Source organism: Lipomyces chichibuensis (assembly GCF_038497645.1).
Source record: "Lipomyces chichibuensis strain CBS 12929 unplaced genomic scaffold V1513scaffold_21, whole genome shotgun sequence".
In the NCBI taxonomy this organism is placed as follows: Eukaryota; Fungi; Ascomycota; class Lipomycetes; order Lipomycetales; family Lipomycetaceae; genus Lipomyces; species Lipomyces chichibuensis.
This window is the reverse complement of record NW_027117473.1, coordinates 241744-265310: the sequence shown is the minus strand read 5'-3', so window position 1 is coordinate 265310 and position 23567 is coordinate 241744. Positions and strand designations below refer to the sequence as shown.

Genomic DNA, 23567 nt, shown 5'->3' with positions numbered 1-23567 from the left:
CGATATTCTTAACGAATTTTTTGAAATTTTCATGCAAGTGTCTAAGGCAATGCGCGTGGTTGGCTTCGGGAAAATTATCTTCCACGCCATCGATTGGCCCTGATCGGAGACGAGTCAGCTTGTAATAAATGACCATATAAACTTCTCCCATTAATTTCCTTACTCTAAGTAAAAATAGCGAATCCTAATTCCGCCTAACCAATGCTATATATGTACATTATAAACAACAACGCTATGTATGCCGTAACAATTATATGTAATGAATCGTAGATGCTAAAATACAATGTCGCTAGTCGACATATTGTGGGGGATCGGCGGCGGAAGCTCGATTATCAAATTCCCAACTCTCATTCTCATCCACAGGACTACTACTAACTATTGGTTCTCCAATTCTAATAATGCCACCCACTGGTTCTTCCGACTCTTCTGCGACTTGGGTAGTTATCCTAGGTAAGCCCGTCCTAGGCTGAGGCTCTGCAATATTTTCCTCGAAAACAATTATCTTTCCCATTCGATTATTGTTGCGGCGATCAGGACTCAGTGATCCTCGATCACTACTGGCTCCAGTACTGCTAGAAGAGTTCGACCTGCTGCTTGAACAGCTTTCGCTCGTAGTGCTTCCTCCACCACTCCCTAATCTGTCGTCAAATCGTGGATTTTCCTTGTCATGGGCCTTATCTAACACATTAATGTCGCCATTTCCCTGTGCCATACTATTCGAGTTTGGCGATTGCTGCGATGTTATGTGCATTTGCGATAGTGGTAATTCTAGAGGCTGGGCAAGAGGCGGCGCTGGAACTGACTGAGCAAAAACCAATAGGTACGTTACTTCTTGTAAGCATCTGAAAACTCCATTAGCCTATTTGTCAATAAGTAAATAGGCATGCCTTGCCAACTCATACCTATCTAAATACTCTCGTGACTTTGCCCGTGACTTTTCTAATTCTTCTAGCCGTGATTTGCTCACTGGGAAGTCATCTGGTAAGGCTAGACGGCCGTGTTAGTCTTGAAACAACATGATATAAATAGCCTTGACTTGAACTGGGAATCATACTTGACCTGAAGTTACTTTTATCAACACTCGCCGCAGACTCATTGATCGACTCAGGCATCGCATTTCCCAACTTTGCTCTGGCCATATGTCAGCAACACCATTTGATACGCTTTTAGTGATAGTCATTCCTACCTCTCCTCTGCGAGGGACTTCTCAAGCATATTTATTCTTCTCACAAAAGACTCAATTAATCGTTCGTTCCCTCTTTTCTCCCCCTCCAGACGTGCTATCCGAGCCTATTTGATCCACATTAGTCTTACTGGGTCCCAATGATCCCCATGTATAACCGACCTTCATCTCTGCCTTCTCGATCTCCCACTGTATGCGATCGCGCTCATTCTTGTGCCATTCAGTTTGTAAGAATCGCATTACACCTAAGGTACAGATCAACGCTGTTTTCCCACACATTCACTGAATTATCTTCATACCCTGAAGGGTGTACTCAGCAGGTTGCTGTTGGTTATTTGGAACAACACCCGACATTTGGATAGTAAGGCTTTGTCACAGAGATTATGTGCCAATAGGGCGATAGATTGAATTGTTGCAATGGTTTACAACAGCGTGAACACGATGCTTGTGTTTACCCGGATTTCACATGGGGTTACGTTTACCCTTACCACTGCGGGCGATGATTTAGAGTTCATACAATTCTGACCCTGAAACTAAAACCGTCAGAGCGACGGTTACGGTCTCAATTGTAGCAAATGTGACCGTAAGCAAGTGGTAATAATAAAGCCACTATGCAATTATGCCAACTTACGTTGCCACTCAGCTTTCCTCGAGGTACTTGAAAAGTCTCCCGCCCTGAAACTAACTGGCCCCATCGAAATCGTCTATCAGTTTTTGTCCAGCCAAATTTTTATTAGTACAACTCGCCCATATCCCATTATTTTTGTTTTCGGTGCATATTAATTAAAATGAATTCCGCAATCACTAACATGGTGCTGATGTTTGCACTCATGCAAGTCTCCAAGAAGATCCCATTCGAGGATCCCATGGTAGTTTTCTATGCACGTATCATTTACCTCGCGAGCAACGTCTTCATTTTCTCGCTCTACCTTTTAGCCCGTTATCAGATCAACAAGAAGAATGGTCTGTATTATATTTCGACGTTGCTCGTTTCCGCGAAGCATATTTCGTTCGATATTATTCCAAGTTGAGCCTATGACTTCAGGACCAAAACTGACCGATATATAGATCTTACTACTTTGAAGTACGTCGAACCTCCTCAACCTTTTGGCGGCTCCGATAAGAAGAAATTGGTCACTACTACTGTTAAGGAGTATGACCTGCAGCAGGTCAGCTCTGCTATTCGCGTACGTTGCTGCTCCAACCTGTTTGGCTATCATTATGTTACTAACAATATGAGACAGTCGTCATTCATGGGCATCGCTATCCTCCTCTTTATGCATTTCAAACTTGGATACACCAATCCATTGGTTATGCAGTCAGTTCTTCCTGTCAAGTCTGCTCTTGAGCAGAAAGTTATCCAAATTCACGTTTTTGGCAAGCCTGCCACAGGCGATTTGAAGCGTCCGTTCAAGTCTGCTGGTCTCTTTGGTGCTGCTAGCGGAGGAGATGTGCAGACTGACAAGAAGGCCATCAGCCAGGCCGAGAAGAGCGGAAGCGGCGGTGCCAAGGAGGAGTAAGAACTCAGATAAGCTCGATGATAGAAACATTCAATTGGACCGGGTTTGTACCTTGGTTTAATTGCTGACAATCAACGTTTAGATCATGATCGTGTAAGCTAAAGATAAATAAAGGCTGTGAATAATGCATTAGGGATTTTATGTGTATTTATAAATTTTGTTTGTTTGCTTGCTTGCTGTAGTTTCTTGCGCGTTAGAAAAAAAGGCAATATTTTGCCATACACATATACTTTTAGTCCTGTTTTATAATATACAACGTGTCATAGTTACTATGCAATAAATTGCATGATACAAAATGGTCAACCTACATTATTTAATGATTCCCTAACTCCCATCCATGCAATTAACGTCGATTACGCTCCCGACGATTATTCGACTGCGGGCGATCCTGGAACACTTTTGGTTCGAGAGGAGGACTGAAAATTCTTTGCGGCCTTCGCCGTTGGCTTTTTGCGTCAACGAATGAGTGACTCCAAATACTGGTAGGATCATCCTCACCGTCACTTAGGTTGTCGTAATACAAGCACGACTGACAATTTGGAAGATTATGAAGATCGCAGAGTTTCCCCTCATCGTCTTCCTCCCGTTTGCTTCCGCTTGGTTTGAATGGAGGTAATGGTGCTGACGAAGACGCAGTATGTAACTTAGATGTGAACTTGTTTAGCATTTCAAGGGTGGCCGCTTCTCGTTGCTCTCGCTGACGTTTCTTTGAGACGTTCGGAGTCTTCTTCGCTAAATATTTTAGCCGCTGTTCTTCGAGAGCCGATAGTTTCTTCTGAGCCTTCTTGCCTTCGTCATCCTGAGCTCTTCTTTTTAAGGAGGACTTCATTGCAGCAATCTCCGCATTAATTCTATCAAACTCAGATTCCACTTTCGGGACTTGAACAGGAGATTTTGATTGATTTTCATCGTCAGCATCGAGACTATCAGTTGCTTTCTTCGGCTGTTCATATTGCTGTGGCTGCTGCGTTGGTTTCATCTTTGGTTTTTCCTTCGGTGGCGCCGACGACGTTTCCATGAGCGACCCAGTCGACGGCTGCGCAGCAGGCTCGGCGACTGCAGAATCAACCGCAGCCGCTTTAGATAGTCTCGAATCATTCAAAATCTCATGTGCAGACTTCATCTTGAACTTTGTATAAGCTGGCTTGCCGATTCCACGGTCATCTGCCTCTTCGTCCTCTTCAATGCCAAACGACATCTTCACCTTCGGTTTTGTAACCGTCGCCTTCTTCGCCTTCTTCTCCATAGTTGCAGCGCCTTGCTGCGGCGCCTTCCGCTGCTTCATGTCAGGAAAATAATTGACCAAAATCTCAGTATGCGTGATCTTTGTCGGATAGAGCGGCCTATCATCCATATCCAACTCGGCCTCGCTGATCTTAAGCACATTATAGATAGTATCCCCCATGACCCTTCCAAACATTGTATTTTTCTGCTGCAACTCCAGTGTGGCCGCGAGCGTGATAAAGAACTGCGAGTTGTCGTTCATAGTCTCTGATTCCGCATTTCCTAACAGTCCACGTCGATTAAACCGCAGCCGCGAGTGAAACTCGGACGAAAAACCACCTTCATCCGTGTAAATGCTTTGTCCGCCGTGGCCCGTACCCGTTGGGTCGCCACCTTGGATCAGGAAATTGGAGATGACGCGGTGGAAGATGGTGCCGTCGTAGTACCCGTCCATGCAGTGTTGCAGGAAATTTCTCGATGCCTTTGGCGTTTCTTTCGCCCATAGTTCTATTTCTATAGGTCCTTTCGTGGTATGAAGAATCACTTTCGCGGTCGTCGGTGGCTCCAGAGCTGAGGACATAATGGTTTTGGTGTGCGGTGAGAGAAACTAAGACGTAGCAGAGGGGAAGTCCGCACGCCGCCGCAACCGGCCTAGTTATCCCACTCAGTCATCATCCTCAATCCGATATCACCAATATTTGCACCGGCGCTGTTGCATTCCAGTACTAGTTGGGACGTATAATGCCGGTATGCTATTTCTGATAAATCAACATCAATTTGAATTTGCGATGCAACGGGACAATTAGCTAAAGCGAATGCAGGCTTATCATTCGACTTTCCTTTCCGAACCAGACACGAGGGTTGTCGGTACGTACCTGATGATTTACTCATTTAACGAAGGCTTATGATATACAAATGGCAGGAAACTTTGCTGTGCTGCCTCTTCGCACGAAGTTCCGCGGCCCCGCATACCCGACGTCAGAGGACTACGACATCATCGACGAAGTCATCGACCTTTTCCGCGCAAACTCATTCTTCCGAAACTTTGAAATTAAGGGCCCGGCTGATCGCGTGCTAATCTACGGTATTTTGTTTATCTCGGACTGTTTATCCGCATTATCAGCAAGGAATGTCGATCGCAATGAAGCCGGACGAATCCTAAATACCTTGGCGTTGGAGCATTTCTCTATTCCCGGCGACACAGGATTCCCATTAAATAGTTTATATGCTGCGCCACGAGACCGAGCCGAGGCGGAGTTATTGCGAGGATACTTGTCGCAGTTTAGACAGGAATTGGCGGTCAGATTGATTATGAGGGTGTACGCTGATGGCGATAAACCTAGCAAGGTAAGTAACCCGCAATTATTACACGATGCCAGTGTATATTTACAATAATACTGATCATAATATAGTACTGGTTGGCGTTTACACGACGGCGTTTCATGAACAAGTCGCTGTCATGAGCAGTCACTACGGTCAGTAAGATAGATGTGGTGTGAGATTGTACATCACCTTTGTGTACTATTTTAGGTTAAAATCGAAAGATTTATGTATGTCGACTTTATTCTGTCCCGGAATTGGATTAAACAGGCACTCCCAACTCCATATTCTGAACCAAAAAGTATACTACAAAAACGCATTATTTCTTTCATTTCTTGTTTTTTTCATTCTTTCCCTTAGCCGCCTTGATGGCATCGGCCTTGGCAATCTCTCGTCGCGAGCCCTTAAGTACTTCTAAATGTCCAACCCGGGAGGACAAGAGTTGCTCCGTGTTTACCGCGATTGCGGATGCATGTTTCTAATATTCAGTTAGCCTTGTCGCCTGACACTCTATAACATCTCTCAGCAAGATTGCTGACGCGAGTTCCATGCCTGATTCAGCATACCTTCTTCAACTTCGCCGTAACAATAGCAGAATTCTTTCTAGGAGCAATAATCTTCTTCGCCGCCTTCTTGGGCACACTTATCTTTGAAGTTCTAAGTACTTAGTATTTTTCGACCCGTCAAAAGATCTAATAGCCTATCAATCTATTCGATCATTCACATTGCAAAACATACTTCTTAGCCTTGATATTCTTGACAGTTCCCTGCACCATGTTGTATGTTCACTTATGATTTACCCTATATTAACGTCTACTGACAATCTCAGTTCAGCGCCGAGAAGTATTTTATCGTCAAGTTAAACTGACGATGGTGTCACAAATTTGTCTGCGTCCACATCTACAGCCCTAACCCGTAATCAGGGGTAAATTTCTACAAAGTCGATATTTGCTTAACATACTTGATTTTCGGAAATTTGACAGATTAATACAAATGTATTAAATTATAATAATATTATGTATGGATTATTCAATTGAAGTACATAATCTTTCGTTACTTCCTCCGAGTAACCTGCATTGCGGAAAGGCAGCTTGAGAACAAGCCCTAATCCAAATCTATCTCCCAATTGAAGAAATTTTCTGAAAAAAAATCTGGGAACAGGCTCTGATAATTCGATAGAGAGTTGACGACGACCACAGTAATACAGTCCTCGCCTACACCACGTCATCAGATTTAACTGAGACTACGCCAAAATACCATGGTTCGAACTAAGCCGAAAGTTGGCCGCAAGGCCCGCATGAAACAAGGGCCTGTTCCTTCTCTGGATGAGTTTTATCAGGGTATACTCGATCCTCGGAAGAAGGCTCAGCAGAAGAATAAAGAGAGTGAGAGTCGGAAACGGAAGCGTGAGGATAGGGGTGCGAGTGTGAAAAGTAAAAAGGAGAAAGCTGTGTTTGAGAAGGCAAAGTCGGATTTGTTTGATGAGGAGGAGAAAGTAGAGGAAGACAAAAACGTTGCGACAGGCCAGGACGATTTTTACGTGTTTGGGAATGAGGAGGAGCAGTTTGATATTGATGAAGAGGAGCTTGAGGATGACAATGAAATGGAGGCATGCTTATTAAATGTGTGTGATATTTGGCTGGGCTAACGCGAGCAGAGCGACGAAGTTTATGATTCGGAGGACGAGAACGAGCGAGGGGCCATGTTCAGTGACGATGAGGGCGACGAAGACCTGTTGGAAGTATGTTGCTTTAAGTATTGATACGGGCTTCGCTCACACAATATAGGCTGCGAATCAACAGGGATTAGCAAATGTTTTCAAGGGTGACTCTGAAGAAGAAGACGAAGCGAAGGCGGAAGCGGAAGGCGAAGAAGACGAGTTTGTCAACAGTGATGACGATTTCGAGCAAGGTGAAGAGGAAGATGTCGAGATCAATGTCGATTCAAGAGTCACGAATGTCCTGCCATCAGGCCAAGAAGTTGAAGCGCCATCAAACTTGCCTCCAGATATCCACATTTCACGGACACGAATTCAGGAGATTCTGAACGTTCTGGACGATTTTAACAAATACGGCGAAGCAGGGCGGTCGCGCTCGGACTATGTTGCGCAGTTGATTGCAGACATCGCAAACTATTATGGCTACACGGAGTTGTTGGCCGGGAAGCTGTTTGAGCTGTTTTCTCCGCGTGAAGCGATCGAGTTTTTTGAAGCTAACGAGGTTCCCCGACCGATCACGATTCGCACTAATACCCTCAAGACCCGTCGGCGCAATCTCGCCCAGGCGCTTGTCAATCGCGGTGTGAATCTGAAGCCGATCGGAAATTGGACCAAGGTGGGATTGCAAATCTTTGACTCACAAGTGCCTATTGGCGCCACTCCGGAATACCTTGCCGGCCATTACATTATCCAGGCTGCGTCATCATTCTTGCCGGTAATCGCACTTGCACCACAAGAAAATGAGCGGGTGCTTGACATGGCGGCAGCTCCAGGCGGTAAGACCACGTACATCTCCGCACTGATGAAAAACACTGGTTGTGTCTTTGCAAATGATGCCAATAAGGCACGAACAAAGTCTCTGATAGCGAATATTCACCGTCTCGGATGTACAAACACTGTCGTGTGTAATTACGACGCCAAGCAGTTCCCGCACGTGATTGGCGGTTTCGACCGAGTACTTTTGGACGCGCCTTGTTCGGGTACCGGCGTCATCGCGAAGGACCCATCCGTGAAGACGAGCAGAAATGAAAAGGATTTTATCGACCTTCCGTTTTTGCAGAAGCAGCTGCTACTCGCTGCTATTGACTCGGTAGATGCAAATTCAAAGAGTGGAGGATATATCGTGTACTCCACATGTTCAGTAACTGTGGACGAGAATGAGGCTGTTGTGGATTACGCCCTTCGGAAACGATCTGATGTCAAGCTTGTGGAGACAGGACTAGGATTCGGAGTACCAGGCTTCACGTCGTTCCGCGGCAAGGAATTCAACCAGAAACTGTCGCTAACGAGAAGGTATTATCCGCACACTTATAACGTCGACGGATTCTTTGTGGCGAAGTTCAAGAAGATGAAGGCTGTTGAGCAGAAACCGAATGGGGCAAGTAAGACGTAAAGTTGTGACCGGATAATAAAAGTTTTGTTTAGCATTGATTGAGTAGGTAGTACTTGCATGTGTCCTGTATTAAAATGTATTAATTCGTGGTTATATATTACAAAGAGATATGAAAAGGTAAAAGTATTTTACAAAAAACGATAAGAAAACTTAACACTGCGTGAATTGAATGTCGTGGCTAGTAAGCAATATTAATGTCCTCGACAGTGACGGTGTTGGTCACGTACTCAGTCATATAGACAGAGACGGTGACGATAGCGTGGACAGTCACAGGGTCGAGCGTGACTGTTAGTGTGCGTGTATGCAGGGAGGTAGTCTGAGTGGTGACCGCAGTCAGGAATGTGGTCGCAGCTGCGGAAAACATGGACGATGTTGAGCAGGTGAGATCTGGAAAGACTTCAGTATGTCTGGTAGATGATACAGCCGAAGCGGTGGAGGCGAGAGCAGGTATTGTCGCTGTCGGCAGTGTCGATGTTGTTGAGCAGGTCAAGTCGGGGAAAACAGCGGCTACAGTCGCAATTTGCAACTTGGACGAAGCCGTCGCGGTAACTGAAACCAGCAGGGCCGTAGATGCCACAGACTCGTAGAACACCCACGGGCTCGTCGCCTGATAGGCGATAGTTATTAGCGTTCTGCTTGGCTGAACGACGGGATTGGCGTCTGAGAAGTCGCTCGTTTCGCCTGACGAAGACGGGATGGCGTTAGTAGTAGCTAGTGAGGCAGTGGAGGACGTGAATATTGGCGGACCGACCTCCGGATAGCCGATAGGAGGCGGCCACCAGACATTGAGATGCAGACCCGGCGTATCGTAGGTGTAGTAGCCGGGAAACGCGACTTTCGGAATAGTGTTGATGTCGATTGCCTTTGATTCCGACGCTTCATCGATGTTGATGTGAATGCAATTGACATAGATTTGTGCGCCATTGATATATGACGCATTATGGAGGGCGATGATTTCGCCGCGGATGATATACTCGCCAACCGGAAGATAGTCTGGCAGCGAGATCCAGAGAGTGCCGCCGTTGTCCCATAGCTTTGAAGTCGCCCAATAGTCTGTCTCGGCGTCGTACCCGTCATAGTAGATCTTCCACCACGCTTCGCCTTCTCCCTTGCTCTCTGTCGACGCGATATACACCAGCACTGGGCCGACATGGCTCCTATCCATGAGGGACCATTGCAACGCGACCTTGTCACCCGCTTTGGCTACGCTGCATGTCCTGTTCGGGAATGTTGCCGCACCTGGCAGATGGCCACACGTCATTTCGTCCGAGTACCGGTCCGTGATAGGTTGGTTCTCGTGATAGACCACATACGGCCGGATGCAGTCACCGTACATCTGCTTCGTCGGATTCCAGAAGTTTGTGATATAGCCATGAGCTGTTGCCGAGCTGACGAATAAGCTGAGTACCAGCATGAATGGGAGTAGTTTTGTCATGATGGGTATTGCAATGAGCACAGCATAGCTACGGCTACGAGAAGGAAGGCTGTGCTATTGTTGATATAATAGTAAAGATTCAATTGGCGATTCTTTGCGGCCATGGCTAAGACTTCGGCCCCAAAAATGACAGACGCAGGAGTGATTCGGCGACGCGTCGAGTCGCGTCTAACGGTGCGGCTCAAACGCGTATCTGTGTGACGCGCTGCCGCATTGAGGTCCGTCACCGACCAAAGGGCAATACATTATAATACATTATATTTACATTTACAGCTACGACTATATAAGCAATAAACATTCAGTTTCAGAGTAGTTTGGTTACGGGCTTACCTTCCCAAGTCAATATTTGATTCACAGTCCGTGCCCTCCAGTAATGGCTTGCTATACCTAATTTCACTAACCCACTGAACACTGCATATAGTGACCCAATCTATTCGCCTTTACAGCATCTTTTATCGTTACAGTCTGTCTCGTAACTAGATGGTCTGTGGACTGTTGATTGTCAAATACACGTCGGTCTAGTCAGATTAATTAACGTCACCGCCATGACAACGACGAATTGATCACTTACACCCCATCCGAAGCACGTCTCTAGATCAATCGAGCCACCGAAGTACTCGGCATATGCCCTGCGCATGTTAGATTTTGTATTAGGCATATGTTGAACTACATACTGACTCAGAGGCAGACCATAACCCAATCCACCGATGGAGCTCCCACCTGTTCCAGTAACGCTCGGCGGCGGCGTGTTCAGGGTCTTAAACCCATCTCGCTCCTCCTCTTCAAATGTAGACTCCGAGTAACCCCATATCCGCTTCAAATTGTCCTCCTCAATCCCACCACCCCGATCACGCAGTCTGATCTCGACTCCACCGGGTGTCTTGACAATCGTAACCACAACCGGATACAGCACCGCACTCTCTTCCTGCAGGTTGTGCGTGATTCTATACTGCGACGCTGGCGTCATTCCCAAAAACTGCTCAATCGTAGCCCGGAACGAATTCTTGAGGAGTTCCGTTAAGATATATTCCAAATGTTCCGGAATATAAGCAAACTTGACGTCTTCCCCAACATCGATCGTCATGGTCGGCCGCATACCGTACTGCAAATCACACACGTCCGACAAAAACAAGGTGATCTCACGGCACAGCTCCATCGGCGACAACTGCGTATCGACTAGCCCAATAAACCTCGGATCTGGCCGCTGGTTCGGCGCACTCTGCTTCGTGAGAGCAATATGATGTTTCGACATTAGCCGCGTACCGATACGGTCGTGCAAATGCGCGTCGAGGAATCTATTTGCCACGTCATTAGATATATACGTCTGCGACTCCGCGAAGCCTTTGGCAAGCGTTGGGACCGCGTTTGTGTGGGTATCGACCAAGTTCTGTAGCGCTTCTACAAATCTATCGTTATCCTCCTTTGTCTCTAGCTTCACTCCGGACTTATATACTATGTTAATCGAGTGTAGGTATATGTTGTAGATCTGCGAGATGTTGGGATTCAGAACCATGATGTATGGCAAATTCCGCAACGCCAGTGTCCGTCGTGACAGACTGGTTAAAATAATCTCCCGGATCGTGCGCGCATTCTGGATAAGTGCTTCGTCAGGAATAGGTGGGCGACCAAATTGAATCAGGTCTTGAAAGTTGAAACTCGATCTAGAGTCGTCAGTTACCGAATGGACTATCGAACCATTGAACGTCTTACATCTTGGTCGTCACGGCCCGCGCGTACTAATTCATTAGCGTGTTACAACAAGCAGATTACAGTGCAAAAACATACCAATCCGATAACTTCGTTGACATCAAAATTCGTATACACGGGCTCTTCGAGCGAGAATTTGGACAGCTGTCTAGAGCACGTGAATATTCGTCGAATTGACGATGATCTAACTGCATAATCAACATAAAGAGAGATTCTCCGTCGTATTCTCATTTTGTCTGCTTCTCTGCAATATATACAAATGGACGCAACACCTGTCAATATATGTGTCGACGAAGGCCGACAATAAAGTGATGGAAAGCATGGTGAACCTGCGAGGCCCTAGTCAGGTGCGGCTAAACCACCTTAGTCGGGAAAGCTTTAGACAATTGGGTTAGGTGTTCTGAATGAAGTCGACTTTAACGGAACATGATCGAGTAGTTAGATATGATATGCATAATTTATTCTATTTATAACTCCATTTATACAACAATACAAATTCCAAACCATTAGCACGCCGCACCAATCTAGTAACAACCACTGTACCTGTACAAAACAATTCTACTCAGTCTTTCGCATGGCATCGACTACAACCGCATTAAAATTCTCCGGATTGTCAAGATACAAATGATGACCCGCTTTTTCAATGACGACACACTTACTATCGACCCCATTAGAACGCATCTGGCTCGCCGCTTTGACGCCAGCTTTGATGTCCATCCAGTCATTCTCGCCGTACATCCACAGCGTTGGGACCTCGAGCTTGTTGATCCGGTCCAGCAACGCGATTCTGGCATACGCGCCTGGTGCTAGGAGACGCGTGATTGCGTATTCGCCCGAGCCACGCGCAGTGAAGAGACCGAGGACGTAGTGGTGCAGCGCAGTCGCCTCATTTTTTGGAAGCAACGAGAACCGGTTGGATGTCCACAGCGACACGAGTTGTGGGCCAAGCGGACCCGTGTAGCGAACGAACGAGAACGGCGACACATGGCGCTCCCACAGAAACACGAGCCAGTTCGGGATCGGTCGCTTCAGCTCCATCGAACGCTTGTCGGCCGGTTTGGTGCTATGTTTCGTCGTGTCTGCCTGTGTGCTCGTGAACTCACTGCCAAGCCCAGACAAAGGCGGATGGCTCTCGTCTTCATGCACAACCCACGGATCACGCGGCACGCCGGCCGGGCTGACGAGAATGAGCTTCTTGATCCTCTCGGGATGACGCAATGCGTACGCTACACCAATATAGCCGCCCATCGAATGTGCCATCAACGTAAATTTGTCGATCCCCTTCTTCTCCCGCCACTCCTCCAAGGAGTCTATAAACCAATTCTCAGATGCATGTACAGCCTCATACTTGTCCTTCGCCTTGATCTTGAACTTGGGTCTCGAGCTGCGGCCATAGCCCAGCAGATCGAGTGCGTGCAGTCGCCAGCCAGGGACCTGACTCAGTCCGTCAAAGTTGCGGTAGAAAAACGCCAGACCGGCACCGTAGCCGTGCAGAACGACAAGTTCTTCTTCCACAGGCTCTGTCGTACGTGTGATTTCAAACTCGTTCAGTGCCCGACCCTTCGAGAGCTCGATCATTTTCGACTCTGCCTTGCGTGTCGCGTCAGGTGATGGGAAGAAGGGTAAAAAGGACAACACTTTGCGCTCGGCCACGGCGAGCGAAGGCGCGTGCCACCACTGCGACACTGCGGTCTTGAAATCGAGGGGTAGATCCATGCTGGCGAGCGCAGACATGAACGTCCGACGAGGAGGAGGGTTCTTAGAGCTCATCGGTGGCGGCGAGTCCGATAAATCACCTGGTCGCAACTCGGATTGTGACCGGGAGGACGATGCGCTTGAAGCTGCAGCCGCAGAAACCGAATTGTCAGACTTGGACATTCGGGAGACGGTAGCGGTAGCAGCGGCTGTAGCCCAGGCGACACTGGCGATGGAGAACCTCCGAGCAGACGGCTGCCTAAACAGCACTCGGAAACTCAACGGTCGACGAATTTTGGCGGTAAAGCACAGCAGAAGGCGCAGGCGCGGTTTATATAGTAGGTGACTCGTGTTGTGCTGGCGGAGCCTGCGGCTGTGGAAGGAATGAGAAGAGTAAGCAAAAATGTGGTATTTTCTCTCCTCGGGTTAGCACTTCCGAATAATCACATTACTGGGTCGTGAAATTCCATCGAATACGTGCGGCTTTTCACACAAACGCATGACGAATCAACCCAAAAAGAAGATCACGTGATGATGTGGCTGACTCGCCACTCCGCCGGACGAGCTGTGCTGACACGACAAGAATAAAAATGCATTTAAGCAAATCACAATTTAATCGACATAATCCATACACAAAATCATTCCCAACCCGGACGCCATATCTAACATGCCTAACAACAAATCACCGTACATGACTCTCCTCAAAGGCGTGAAAGCTTGTTAGTCCTTTACCAGCTTTTCCGTTTTAAAGCACAAAAACTCCATTCGCGACTGTTTATGGCACTTGAGCAACAGCTTCTTCATGTCCTCCAACTGTCGTGTCATAACATCAACCTCCATTTTCGACCGATCTGTCGCATCCTGAATCGTCGCATAACACGTCTGATACAAGCTTTCAATATCCGGCGTGCCATACGATGTCATTTTCTGGTTCACAAACTCAACATCAATCGTAGCCTGCAGCATGCCTCCAAGGCTAAATTTGTCAATTTGTCTGAACGACTCGAGAATCGTGTTCACAATATGGTGTAGCAAGTCTGTGATCACTCGTTTAACAAGACTTGGTCCAACACTTGACACCTGCATGTGCACTAAAACCAACTGCAATAGCGCTTGGTAAATATACTGACTCACGTCCGTCGGCTTTCCCAGTTGCGACCATCGGATACCCGATTTCAAAATACCAGTACGGATAGTCGTAGTAAAATTTGCCCGTTTCTTTTTAGTATACGTGCTGAACAGTTGCTCGTCAAGTTGCTTCATTGCATCTCCGATAATATTGGAATTATCTGTCAACTGAATCGAGAATAGCCCCGAGAATCGCTCAAATAGCGTACTCACAATACTCCCATTCAACTCCGCAATATTACATATCATCAGCAGCAGACGCGACTCCAAAGGTGCCAACGGCGTTCCAATATCTCTGTCAATTATCGAATTGGGAACCGTCCCTTGGACAGGAGAGCCATTACTACCATTCATCGCTTTATCCGACGTAACCGCGTCTTTAACTAATCCATTCAATGCCAGAAAAATTGAGTTGGCAAACTGCGTCTTGATATTCGACACCAATTTTGACGACGGGGGCAAAATCACTACTACTTTGGACTTCTTCTCCGAACCCGGAATGAATACTAGTTGTTGGAGCCCATCAAGTACAACCGATTGATATTGCAAAAATAATTCCGGTACCCTGGTACACTTGCGAGTACTTATAGGAGTCCAGTCTTCAATAATATTGAACCGTTTCGCGTCCTGCTGCCACGACAGACAGGCTGCCCCGACACATCGTTCGCGAACTGTACCCATCATCGTCCGCAAGACGTCAATATGACGAGACGATATTGATAGACCTGCCAGTTCACTCGCCACAGACCCAATTGTATTAAGAATTTGCGACAAGAAAAACGTCGTGCCAATCGCATTCGCGTTTGGCGGCAGGAACGCATAGAGTTCAAAATTCTTCTCCGAACCGGGCGACGGAGGAGATGCGGAAGACCCTACCGACGGCAGAGGTGTAAGGGGCCTGTCGATCTGTCGCTGCGATTCTGCAATGCGGTCATTCTTTAAACTATTTGCCAACCTCGCACTCGCAGACAATGACGCTGTACTAGGGTTCCGCAGATTCATGACTTTGTGCTCGGCCTGAGGTGTGTTGCCATCGCTCTCAGACTCAGAATCCATCATTTTTTCGCGCTTCACATTCGCTGCTTTTTCTTCGGAATCTGCAACGGATCGAACAAAGAAATCCGCCACCCTGGACGCATATAGCTCAACCAATTCACGTGCGTCGGACCGGATTCTGAGCTCGTCTTCGCGTGACAAATTCAGGTGGACTTTAGACTCGCCATTCGGTCCAATTGGTAGTGAGCTTTGCGTTCGTCCTTCCAAAAATCCTGAAGCACATTCCCAGAACAAGGCGATCTGCTTTCCAAAGTACTTCGTGACTTCTTCTATAACTTCTTTCATCATCACCCACATTCGCACTATTTCTGGCAGATCTCTCAGTATATCACCAGCCAATGTTGGCACCTTTATTGCATTTAAAAAGTACGCCGCCATAATATCTGTCGATGTTGGCGATGCGTTGAGCACGTCCTTCCTCAAAGCCTGTAAGCTCGAGTTTAAATCATCAAATGCGTCGTCCATTTGGTCCTTCAAATTATCAACTAGAGTCTGCAGCCATACCCATATTGGGTTGTCCTCCACTCCAAGTTCAAGTAAAATACTGATATACAAAATATAGTTGTCGTCGGGGCGCGATTGACTGAGCAGTTTCCAGATCGATCGTTTGTAGCCCTCCACCACGACTTCAACCTCCCCCCATATCCTCTCAATAACCCGGCGTTGCTGAACCAAGAAGTCAGATAATTCCGTAGAGTGCGGTAGTGTTCGTATCTCCTCTGTAAGTGTTCGGCCGCGACGATAGTCCCTCATAAGAGAGTCGTGATCCCCACGCTTTATGTTGTTCAATAATGCGGCCGGCAAGTCAAATAAGTACCGATTCTTCTCAATCAATGACAATGTCGCCTTCAACCGGTCTCCACTAGATTTGTTATCCATAATAGGTTTCATAATCTGCGCAGCTTCCACATTGGCGTCTACTTGTATTAGCTTTCTTCTGGAATGGAACACTCAACAATACCATCAATCAATTGATCAATATTGACAACACCCCAGTCGTTGGACTCCTGCAAGAAATCTTTCTTCATCTCTTTGTACGCCGTATCTAGTGCTGACTTCATTTTCACAAACATATCGAAATTGCGTTGTATTGCTCCTTGATCATGCGTCAGTTAATCCACCTCCTTCGCCTTAACGTCACCAACTTACTAGTATCATGATATTCAACCGCCGTTCTATCAGTTGTCTCGTCATCGGAACCATTAAAGTCGCCCAGGACAAGTGCAAACTGAGTCTCCTGAGCAGAATTATCTGCCCACACGGTGGGAAATGGATCACTCAGACCGTAATATTCAAACACGGTATCAACGTCCGCCATTCCTACTTCTTATCCTCGCGGCGACAATGAAAAGTCTCTTGATCAACTATTTATCGTATGATCACAACAACACGGGCTTGTCATAGATGGTTCCAAGATGTTGCTTTAAATGAACCTCCAGCGCTGGTGACTAGTAATTCAGGGACAACTACGGCCATGGACAACAGCGCTTGTCTGTTTTAGGTTAAGGCACTGTCTACGATTAGAACACACGGCAGTGGAATATCTCTGCTATAGACATGCCGTCAAATTATATTCAATATAGAATCAAATCACCTCCTTTCATTCCCATAGAGCAATATTATGTTACATATTTGAGTTATTCAACATACTGTGGGTGATTCTAACTAGTCACAATGACGTCCGCGTCTTTTCTATGAATCTCAAGAGGTCAACCAACAAACCAAACAAAACCCATGATTCCAAAAACGCCAATAGCAAAGCAGTCGTTTAATAAGCCTTAACTTCCTGATCCTTCTCAACCTGTGCGACTGAGGGGTGAGTCTCCAGTGTGGAGATCTCGGCGTCGGGCAGCTTGACGCTGGATTTCTAGTTAGCCATCCGTCCTGTGACACAGCGAAGCAAGACCACATACGCTACCGCCTTGATCAGAGTGTACTCATGCGTGATCTCAGCTACAATGATTAATATCTACTATTAAAAGTAGTTACGTGCACCGAACATACCTCCGGAATCAACCAGGTCCTTCTTGATCCTAAAGCAATTAGAAAATGGTCTTCATTTTTGTGAGTTACAATGCAATACAAGCCAACTCATACTTATAAACATCAGCAGGTGTAGCCTCTTCCTTAAATCGGACCTTAACAAGAAAACAGATTAGTCGTGACTCACTCCATCTGAGCGAGATCAAGAACTCACAATATAAACGGAGCTTGTCATTCTGAATCGCGAAGTATGAATGTACCTGGTTCGATATAAATTGATTATGGACTTCAGTATGACGGATTAAAATAAATTCAGCCGAAACAGTGCGGACGAGAATTTCTAGACGTTTTATATCTGAAAGTTGGTGGCTTAGTTCCAATGGCAGGCGGAGAAGACGGAGAAGAGCGACTGTTGGGACTTCCGACGTGATGACGAACGTCGTACGCCTTCACTGAACTTTATTCTAAAGAGTCGCAGTTGGCCCTAATCTCCTTTGCACCCAATGTAGAAGTTGGTCCCTACCACCATTTTTGGAAAGAAGAGAACAAAATTTACATAAACTTATTATAAAGCCTTGCTAAGAAAATGTCCAAGCACTGTAAGGACAAAGTATTCGCTGGCGTAGAAAAATCGAATTACCATATACACGTTTATGCCTCATATGCAGCGTCTCGTGATATTATGCAGGGATGCATATATGCATGGATATATGCCCAATTATGCGCTAATTGCTGTGCTAGCGGTGTAAATTTTTCATTGGGAGGTACAAAATTCTTGTGAGCGCCTAACGATTCGCGTTGTCCACACAATTGATCTGTCCATTTACTGAAAATTACAATGGAGCAGCAGAACAAGGCTCATAGGGCTGTTAGGAAGAAGAGTCAGAAAGTGGCTGCTCAAAATAATGGCCAAAATCCGAAGGCTTTTGCGGTTGCTGCTCCGCGGAGGCTGGAGCGACAGGCGAGACGAACCCTTGATGTATGGACATTTTGGAATATAAGAGAGACAAGGGTAGATAGCTAACCAATTTATAGGTCAACGAAAAGAGGTTTCATGTCCCTATGGTAGACAGAACTCCTGAGGAGCCTCCGCCAGTTATAGTTGCTGTAGTGGGTCCACCAGGCGTACGTATTTCGGGTCTAGTATCTTTCTTTCTCTGCTGACTTCCATAGACGGGTAAAACTACGCTGATTAAAAGCCTTGTACGAAGATACACCAAGCACACATTATCTGATATTAGAGGTCCCGTTACGGTAGTTTCAGGTAAGTGACTACTTTCAACTGTAACATCTTTAATAGCTCTAACTTGACAGGCAAACGACGGAGGCTGACTTTTATTGAATGCGCCAATGACATGAATTCCATGATTGACATTGGCAAAATTGCGGACTTGGTTCTTCTCATGATAGACGGTAACTTTGGTTTCGAAATGGAAACTATGGAATTTCTAAACATCCTTGCCCCACATGGATTCCCACGTATCCTCGGCGTCGCCACGCATCTCGACCTTTTCAAATCACCCGCCACTTTACGAGCGTCGAAGAAACGACTAAAACACAGATTATGGACAGAAGTATACAAAGGAGCAAAGCTGTTCTATCTTTCCGGAGTACTGAATGGGCGGTATCCCGACCGCGAGATCCTCAACCTAGCACGATTTATCAGCGTCATGAAATTCAGGCCACTGAAATGGCGTAACGAGCATTCCTATCTACTTGCAGATCGAATTGTTGATATCACTCATCCAGCGGAAATAGAAAGGAATTCCAAAATCGACAGGAAGGTTACTATCTATGGGTACGTTCACGGTACACCGCTACCTGCTCTTAATGCCCGCGTCCACGTTCCTGGAATTGGAGACTTGACTATCTCCGATACTGAGCGTTTGCCGGATCCTTGTCCCACGCCGTACCAGGAGAAGAAGGATGTCGAGGAGGGTAAAATTAAGCGTCGCAAGCGGTTAGATGATCGTCTGAAGGTTATCTATGCACCCATGAGCGATGTCGGCGGTGTGTTAATTGACAAAGATGCTGTCTACATCGATATCGGGCATCGCAGTTTTGTGGAAGGCGAGGAGAAAGGTGTTGGTGAGCGCCTGGTCGTTGGACTCCAAAATGCAAAGACCACGTTGGGAGAAGGCGCCGCTGGTATCCGACTCTTCAGCGGTGCTGAGGCATTGAATGAAATCAAGCCGGAGGATGATGAGGACGATGACATACGCAAGCGTAATTCCGGTCGAAAGGAGCGGCGACACGGTCGAGCTATTGCTGGTGAATCCTATCCCGGTCACTCTGATGTTGGTAATGATGACGACGGCGACGACGAGGACGAGGACGAAGATTATGATGATGCAGACGCTGAAGAAGCGGCGTATTCAAAATCCATGGCTTCCAGATTGGTGGATAACGATGAAGGCGAAGCCGAAGAATTCGAATTTGCAGACAGTGATTCTGACCTCGGTGACTATGATGATGTTGACGACTTTGAAGTTGGCAGCGGCGATCTGCGTTGGAAGAGTAATCTCGCTGATCGTGCATTGAAGGATTACAACCGTCGGAAATGGGATATTGGCAAGCTTCTGTATCTCGATCATATCTCTCCTGAAGATGTCATCATGCGATGGAAACACGAACAATTGTCATCTGCAGTAGTGGATGGCGAAGAAGAAGATATCGAAGATGATGCATTCGCTTCGGAGAATGGAGATGGAGATAACGGTGACAACTTTTTCAAGAAGCGTGAGAACAGCTCAATTCTTCCCGCTGATGCCGAAGTCATCGATCGAACGATTCCTGTATATGACGATGAAAGTTTGAAGGACAAATGGAGTGTGTCCAGTCCGGCTTTTGCCGCCCTGAAAGGCAGATTCATAACTCGTCAATCTGACGAAAGTGATGAAGTCAATTCGAGCGACCTCGACAGTGATGGCGACGATGTATTTGGCAACTTTGAAGATCTCGAAACCGGCCAAACGATCACGGGCTCTTCCGCTGAAGAAGAGAAGCAGCACAGTGTTTCCGGTGAAGAGGAGGCGGAGGAGCAGAAAGAAATATCGTACGACAAGGTGCGCGAAGCGAATGCGCGCAAGAAGGAGAAGTTTCGACTCCGGTTCGAAGAAGAAGAACAACAAGAAGATGATGGTCTCGGTGATGATGATCCTGAGAAAAAGCTATATGATACGTGGCATGATGCGCAAAAGGCCAAAATCGCAAAGCAGCTTGAGATCAACAAGGCTGAATTCGACGAAATGGATTCTGCCACCCGGGAGCGTGTGGAAGGTTACCGAGCTGGTCAGTACGTGCGCATGGTCATTGACAACGTTCCATGCGAGTTCATTGAGACGCTTGATCCAACGTTCCCAGTCATCATCGGAAGTCTGTTGGCATCTGAAGATCGGTTGGGGTTTTTGCAGGTTCGTATCAAACGTCATCGGTGGCACAAGAAGATATTAAAGTCCAACGATCCACTTATTTTTTCGCTCGGGTGGCGTCGGTTCCAGAGTATTCCAATTTATACTACATCCGACTCACGAACGCGAAACAGAATGCTGAAATACACACCCGAACACTTGCATTGTACTGGAACGTTCTATGGACCACTGATTGCTCCAAATACAGGTTTTTGCGCTGTTCAATCCGTGGCAAACGGAGCAGCCAGTGGCGCCTTCCGTATTGCCGCCACGGGTATTGTTCTTGATGTGGATCAAAGTGTCCAGATCGTCAAGAAATTGAAATTGGTCGGTACGCCGTACAAGATCTTCAAGAACACAGCATTTATACAGGGCATGTTCAATTCAGCGCTTGAAGTTGCAAAGTTCGAAGGTGCCACCATCAAAACTGTCTCTGGTATACGAGGTCAAATAAAGCGAGCGTTGAGTAAACCGGAAGGCTACTACCGCGCAACTTTTGAAGATAAGATTTTGATGAGCGGTATGTCAAGTCTTGTATATCTCGTCTAGTTTTCACTACTGAACGTTCTAGATATTGTTATTCTGCGAGCGTGGTATCCCATTCAACCACGTAAGCTCTATAATCCTGTCACATCGCTTCTTCTCAACGAAAAGACCGAGTGGCAAGGCATGCGCCTGACGGGCGAACTTCGTCATGAGAAAAATCTGCCCGTACCACAGCTGAAGGATTCTGACTACACAACAATCGAGCGCGCTGTGCGTAGGTTCAACCCGCTACGAGTTCCCAAAACTATTCGGTCTGAATTGCCATTCAAGTCCCAGATTGCAATGATGAACCCGCAGAAGAAAGAGTCGTACTTACAGAAGCGAGCAGTTGTCGTTGGTGGTACAGAGAAGAAGAAGCGAGATATGATGCAGAAGGTCATGACGCTTCGAAATGAGCAGGTCAGGAAGAGACATGAGAAGAAGCGAGAAAGAAAAACCGCGTATCAAAAGAAGGTAGCGGAGAATGAAGAGAAGCGGAAAGAGAGGGAGCGCAAAGACAAACAAGAGTTTTTTAAACGTCAGGGCAAAAGGAGGAACACTGGCGAGTCGGGTGGTGGTGGAAAGCGCCATAGAGGAGACGACGAGTAGATATATACAAATGTTGCATTTGTATCAAAATAGATATATACATAGCAAATATCAGTGCCAACGGCCAAACTTCCTGTATATCACTCGGCATTTGTCTTTTCAGAGTCTAGCTCAATTTGGGTCATTAAAGCCTTCTCGACTTCAGCAAATCCGGGCCTGCCTCTAAAAGATGTACCAACGAGTTCTCGAACCACGGTACTGTAAACACCCTCGCGCTGGTCAAGACCATATCCCGGTCGAGTTCTATCATTGACCAATGCCGACAGTGTCCGATAACTGTAGTCTACCAGAGGGAATTCCTTATTATCCGCAAACTCCTCGTCAATACGCTTATTCAATTCATCAATCGAAATAATAAAAGTTTCTGCGTTCTGATGAAGGTCAATCAGCTGGCGCGCACGGCGTTTAATTTCCTGCGACAATCGATGCATCTGTGCCTTCTGCCGCAGTAATTTCTCGGCTTTTTTGACCTCCGGATTCGCTGTAGGTGGGTGATATGTCTGGAGAAAGCTCTCAACAGTCGGTAGAGTGAATATCCTGTCCTCCAGTCTCTGGTTCAAACCTTTCTTTTGCTTTTCCAGCCGTTTCTTCTCTTCTTCTGCAGCAGCAGCCTGCTTTTTCAGATTCAACAAGTATCGATCATACGCCGCAGCAACGGCTTGACGATAATATTCCCGTCGTAGCTTGGATACTTCGTCTTTGTAGTTCTTGACACCATTTCGGCGCGGAAGGGATGAGGACTTGTGTACGAGTGACTTCAAGTGTGGAAATGGCTTGATGATCGGGTCTCGCGCTGAGCCTGGTGGATGCTGTATGCCTTCGGCATAGCCTTGATCCACTCTCTTCTGATGAAGTGGTGGAAACTCAAGAATTTGTCGCGGTCTGGGTAGAATACCCGATAATCGTTTGCCGCCAGGCATTGTGATTGTCGTGAGATAGTCAGCGGACTGAGCTTATTGTCGCGGACGAAGTGAACTAGGGATAGTTCTCTGGTCAATTGCTTTCCCGAGTTGCAAATGGTGGCTGCAACTAGTGAGCGGTTGAATTAAAGAGTTTCAATACTTGTTTGAGCTTCGAAAGTTGGATGGGCACACCAGTCAAAAGTTTCCCCGTCCGGCCAAAAAAACCCTTGCCGTGATGGATTTTTTTTCCAAATAGTTCAAGGTTAGGGCTTCATCTGACTTTGTGTGGTTGTGTGGACCAGGTTCAGCAAAGTTCTGATCGTGGCTGATGGTTCATACCAACAATGCTCATCTGCTTGAGGCCTTCTCATTGTTAATTAAGGTAATAAATCCAAAATATCACTAAAACTTCTTGACATATCAATAAATACCACTGAGCGCAGTATACAGAACGGCATTGAGATTATGATTCGTGATCCGCACCCTTACCCATGTGATCTTATTGAGGCTAGTCTTGATTTGGATATTGACACGTGGGAGAGACTCGCGACTTTTGCCGGCCATCAGCCGCCAGGAACGAATCTGCCACTAGCCTAATGTCGTGATGAATTGAATTGATCGAGTCTAATTGAGCAGTTTTTGCATCTAATGAATGTTGTATTTGGGCATGCGATTAAATTGTACCGAATAGTTTCAAATAGGCCTATATAATCCGACTAATTTGTTTTTGAAACACGCCAGTGTGATACAGCGGCAATTA

The 23567-nt window shown here is 46.5% G+C and overlaps 13 protein-coding genes across 13 annotated transcripts; 4 read left to right on the top strand and 9 right to left on the bottom strand.

Annotated features, from left to right (window-relative positions):
• Nucleotides 1–124: 124 nt before the first annotated feature.
• Nucleotides 125–1582, bottom strand: V1513DRAFT_465057 (Striatin family-domain-containing protein). Its single transcript, XM_066900023.1, has 6 exons — nt 1483–1582; nt 1346–1428; nt 1187–1290; nt 1055–1131; nt 903–987; nt 125–842 (listed from the first exon to the last, which is right to left on the bottom strand). The coding sequence occupies exons 1-6, from the start codon at nt 1535–1537 to the stop codon at nt 290–292; spliced, it is 957 nt and encodes a 318-aa protein (XP_066752982.1). The 5' UTR covers nt 1538–1582; the 3' UTR covers nt 125–289.
• Nucleotides 1583–1876: 294 nt separating this feature from the next.
• V1513DRAFT_447019 (inorganic phosphate transporter Pho88) lies at nt 1877–2965 on the top strand. The gene is made up of 3 exons (XM_066898352.1): nt 1877–2146; nt 2252–2370; nt 2428–2965. The coding sequence occupies exons 1-3, from the start codon at nt 1972–1974 to the stop codon at nt 2701–2703; spliced, it is 570 nt and encodes a 189-aa protein (XP_066752981.1). The 5' UTR covers nt 1877–1971; the 3' UTR covers nt 2704–2965.
• V1513DRAFT_447018 (cyclophilin-like domain-containing protein) lies at nt 2889–4575 on the bottom strand. Its single transcript, XM_066898351.1, has one exon. It carries the CDS (start codon nt 4505–4507, stop codon nt 3047–3049), a length of 1461 nt encoding a protein of 486 aa, XP_066752980.1. The 5' UTR covers nt 4508–4575; the 3' UTR covers nt 2889–3046.
• On the top strand, nt 4514–5565 carry V1513DRAFT_447015 (actin-related protein 2/3 complex subunit 3). The gene is made up of 4 exons (XM_066898350.1): nt 4514–4674; nt 4749–4794; nt 4850–5274; nt 5340–5565. Exons 1-4 carry the CDS (start codon nt 4669–4671, stop codon nt 5388–5390), a joined length of 528 nt encoding a protein of 175 aa, XP_066752979.1. The 5' UTR covers nt 4514–4668; the 3' UTR covers nt 5391–5565.
• V1513DRAFT_447012 (uncharacterized protein) lies at nt 5457–6093 on the bottom strand. The gene is made up of 3 exons (XM_066898349.1): nt 5986–6093; nt 5814–5904; nt 5457–5725 (listed from the first exon to the last, which is right to left on the bottom strand). The coding sequence occupies exons 1-3, from the start codon at nt 6021–6023 to the stop codon at nt 5576–5578; spliced, it is 279 nt and encodes a 92-aa protein (XP_066752978.1). The 5' UTR covers nt 6024–6093; the 3' UTR covers nt 5457–5575.
• Nucleotides 6094–6403: 310 nt separating this feature from the next.
• Nucleotides 6404–8522, top strand: V1513DRAFT_447009 (NOL1/NOP2/sun family-domain-containing protein). The gene is made up of 3 exons (XM_066898347.1): nt 6404–6856; nt 6905–6988; nt 7035–8522. The coding sequence occupies exons 1-3, from the start codon at nt 6506–6508 to the stop codon at nt 8355–8357; spliced, it is 1758 nt and encodes a 585-aa protein (XP_066752977.1). The 5' UTR covers nt 6404–6505; the 3' UTR covers nt 8358–8522.
• On the bottom strand, nt 8447–10032 carry V1513DRAFT_124245 (glycosyl hydrolase family 61-domain-containing protein). Its single transcript, XM_066894153.1, has one exon. The coding sequence runs from the start codon at nt 9790–9792 to the stop codon at nt 8536–8538; it is 1257 nt and encodes a 418-aa protein (XP_066752976.1). The 5' UTR covers nt 9793–10032; the 3' UTR covers nt 8447–8535.
• On the bottom strand, nt 9959–11925 carry V1513DRAFT_124221 (branched-chain alpha-ketoacid dehydrogenase kinase). The gene is made up of 5 exons (XM_066894152.1): nt 11578–11925; nt 11503–11528; nt 10467–11453; nt 10364–10421; nt 9959–10310 (listed from the first exon to the last, which is right to left on the bottom strand). The coding sequence occupies exons 1-5, from the start codon at nt 11728–11730 to the stop codon at nt 10269–10271; spliced, it is 1266 nt and encodes a 421-aa protein (XP_066752975.1). The 5' UTR covers nt 11731–11925; the 3' UTR covers nt 9959–10268.
• Nucleotides 11926–11937: 12 nt separating this feature from the next.
• V1513DRAFT_447004 (Alpha/Beta hydrolase protein) lies at nt 11938–13579 on the bottom strand. Its single transcript, XM_066898346.1, has one exon. It carries the CDS (start codon nt 13375–13377, stop codon nt 12058–12060), a length of 1320 nt encoding a protein of 439 aa, XP_066752974.1. The 5' UTR covers nt 13378–13579; the 3' UTR covers nt 11938–12057.
• A 188-nt stretch (nt 13580–13767) lies between these two features.
• Nucleotides 13768–16817, bottom strand: V1513DRAFT_401495 (exocyst complex component Sec5-domain-containing protein). Its single transcript, XM_066895506.1, has 3 exons — nt 16528–16817; nt 16340–16474; nt 13768–16295 (listed from the first exon to the last, which is right to left on the bottom strand). Exons 1-3 carry the CDS (start codon nt 16694–16696, stop codon nt 13915–13917), a joined length of 2685 nt encoding a protein of 894 aa, XP_066752973.1. The 5' UTR covers nt 16697–16817; the 3' UTR covers nt 13768–13914.
• Nucleotides 16818–16898: 81 nt separating this feature from the next.
• On the bottom strand, nt 16899–17752 carry V1513DRAFT_447000 (uncharacterized protein). The gene is made up of 5 exons (XM_066898345.1): nt 17576–17752; nt 17476–17516; nt 17383–17411; nt 17292–17331; nt 16899–17237 (listed from the first exon to the last, which is right to left on the bottom strand). The coding sequence occupies exons 1-5, from the start codon at nt 17594–17596 to the stop codon at nt 17147–17149; spliced, it is 222 nt and encodes a 73-aa protein (XP_066752972.1). The 5' UTR covers nt 17597–17752; the 3' UTR covers nt 16899–17146.
• A 381-nt stretch (nt 17753–18133) lies between these two features.
• V1513DRAFT_416388 (uncharacterized protein) lies at nt 18134–21951 on the top strand. The gene is made up of 5 exons (XM_066895842.1): nt 18134–18340; nt 18397–18486; nt 18535–18625; nt 18676–21291; nt 21343–21951. Exons 1-5 carry the CDS (start codon nt 18200–18202, stop codon nt 21903–21905), a joined length of 3501 nt encoding a protein of 1166 aa, XP_066752971.1. The 5' UTR covers nt 18134–18199; the 3' UTR covers nt 21906–21951.
• On the bottom strand, nt 21842–23136 carry V1513DRAFT_124077 (uncharacterized protein). The gene has a single exon (XM_066894151.1). The coding sequence runs from the start codon at nt 22823–22825 to the stop codon at nt 21986–21988; it is 840 nt and encodes a 279-aa protein (XP_066752970.1). The 5' UTR covers nt 22826–23136; the 3' UTR covers nt 21842–21985.
• Nucleotides 23137–23567: the final 431 nt, after the last annotated feature.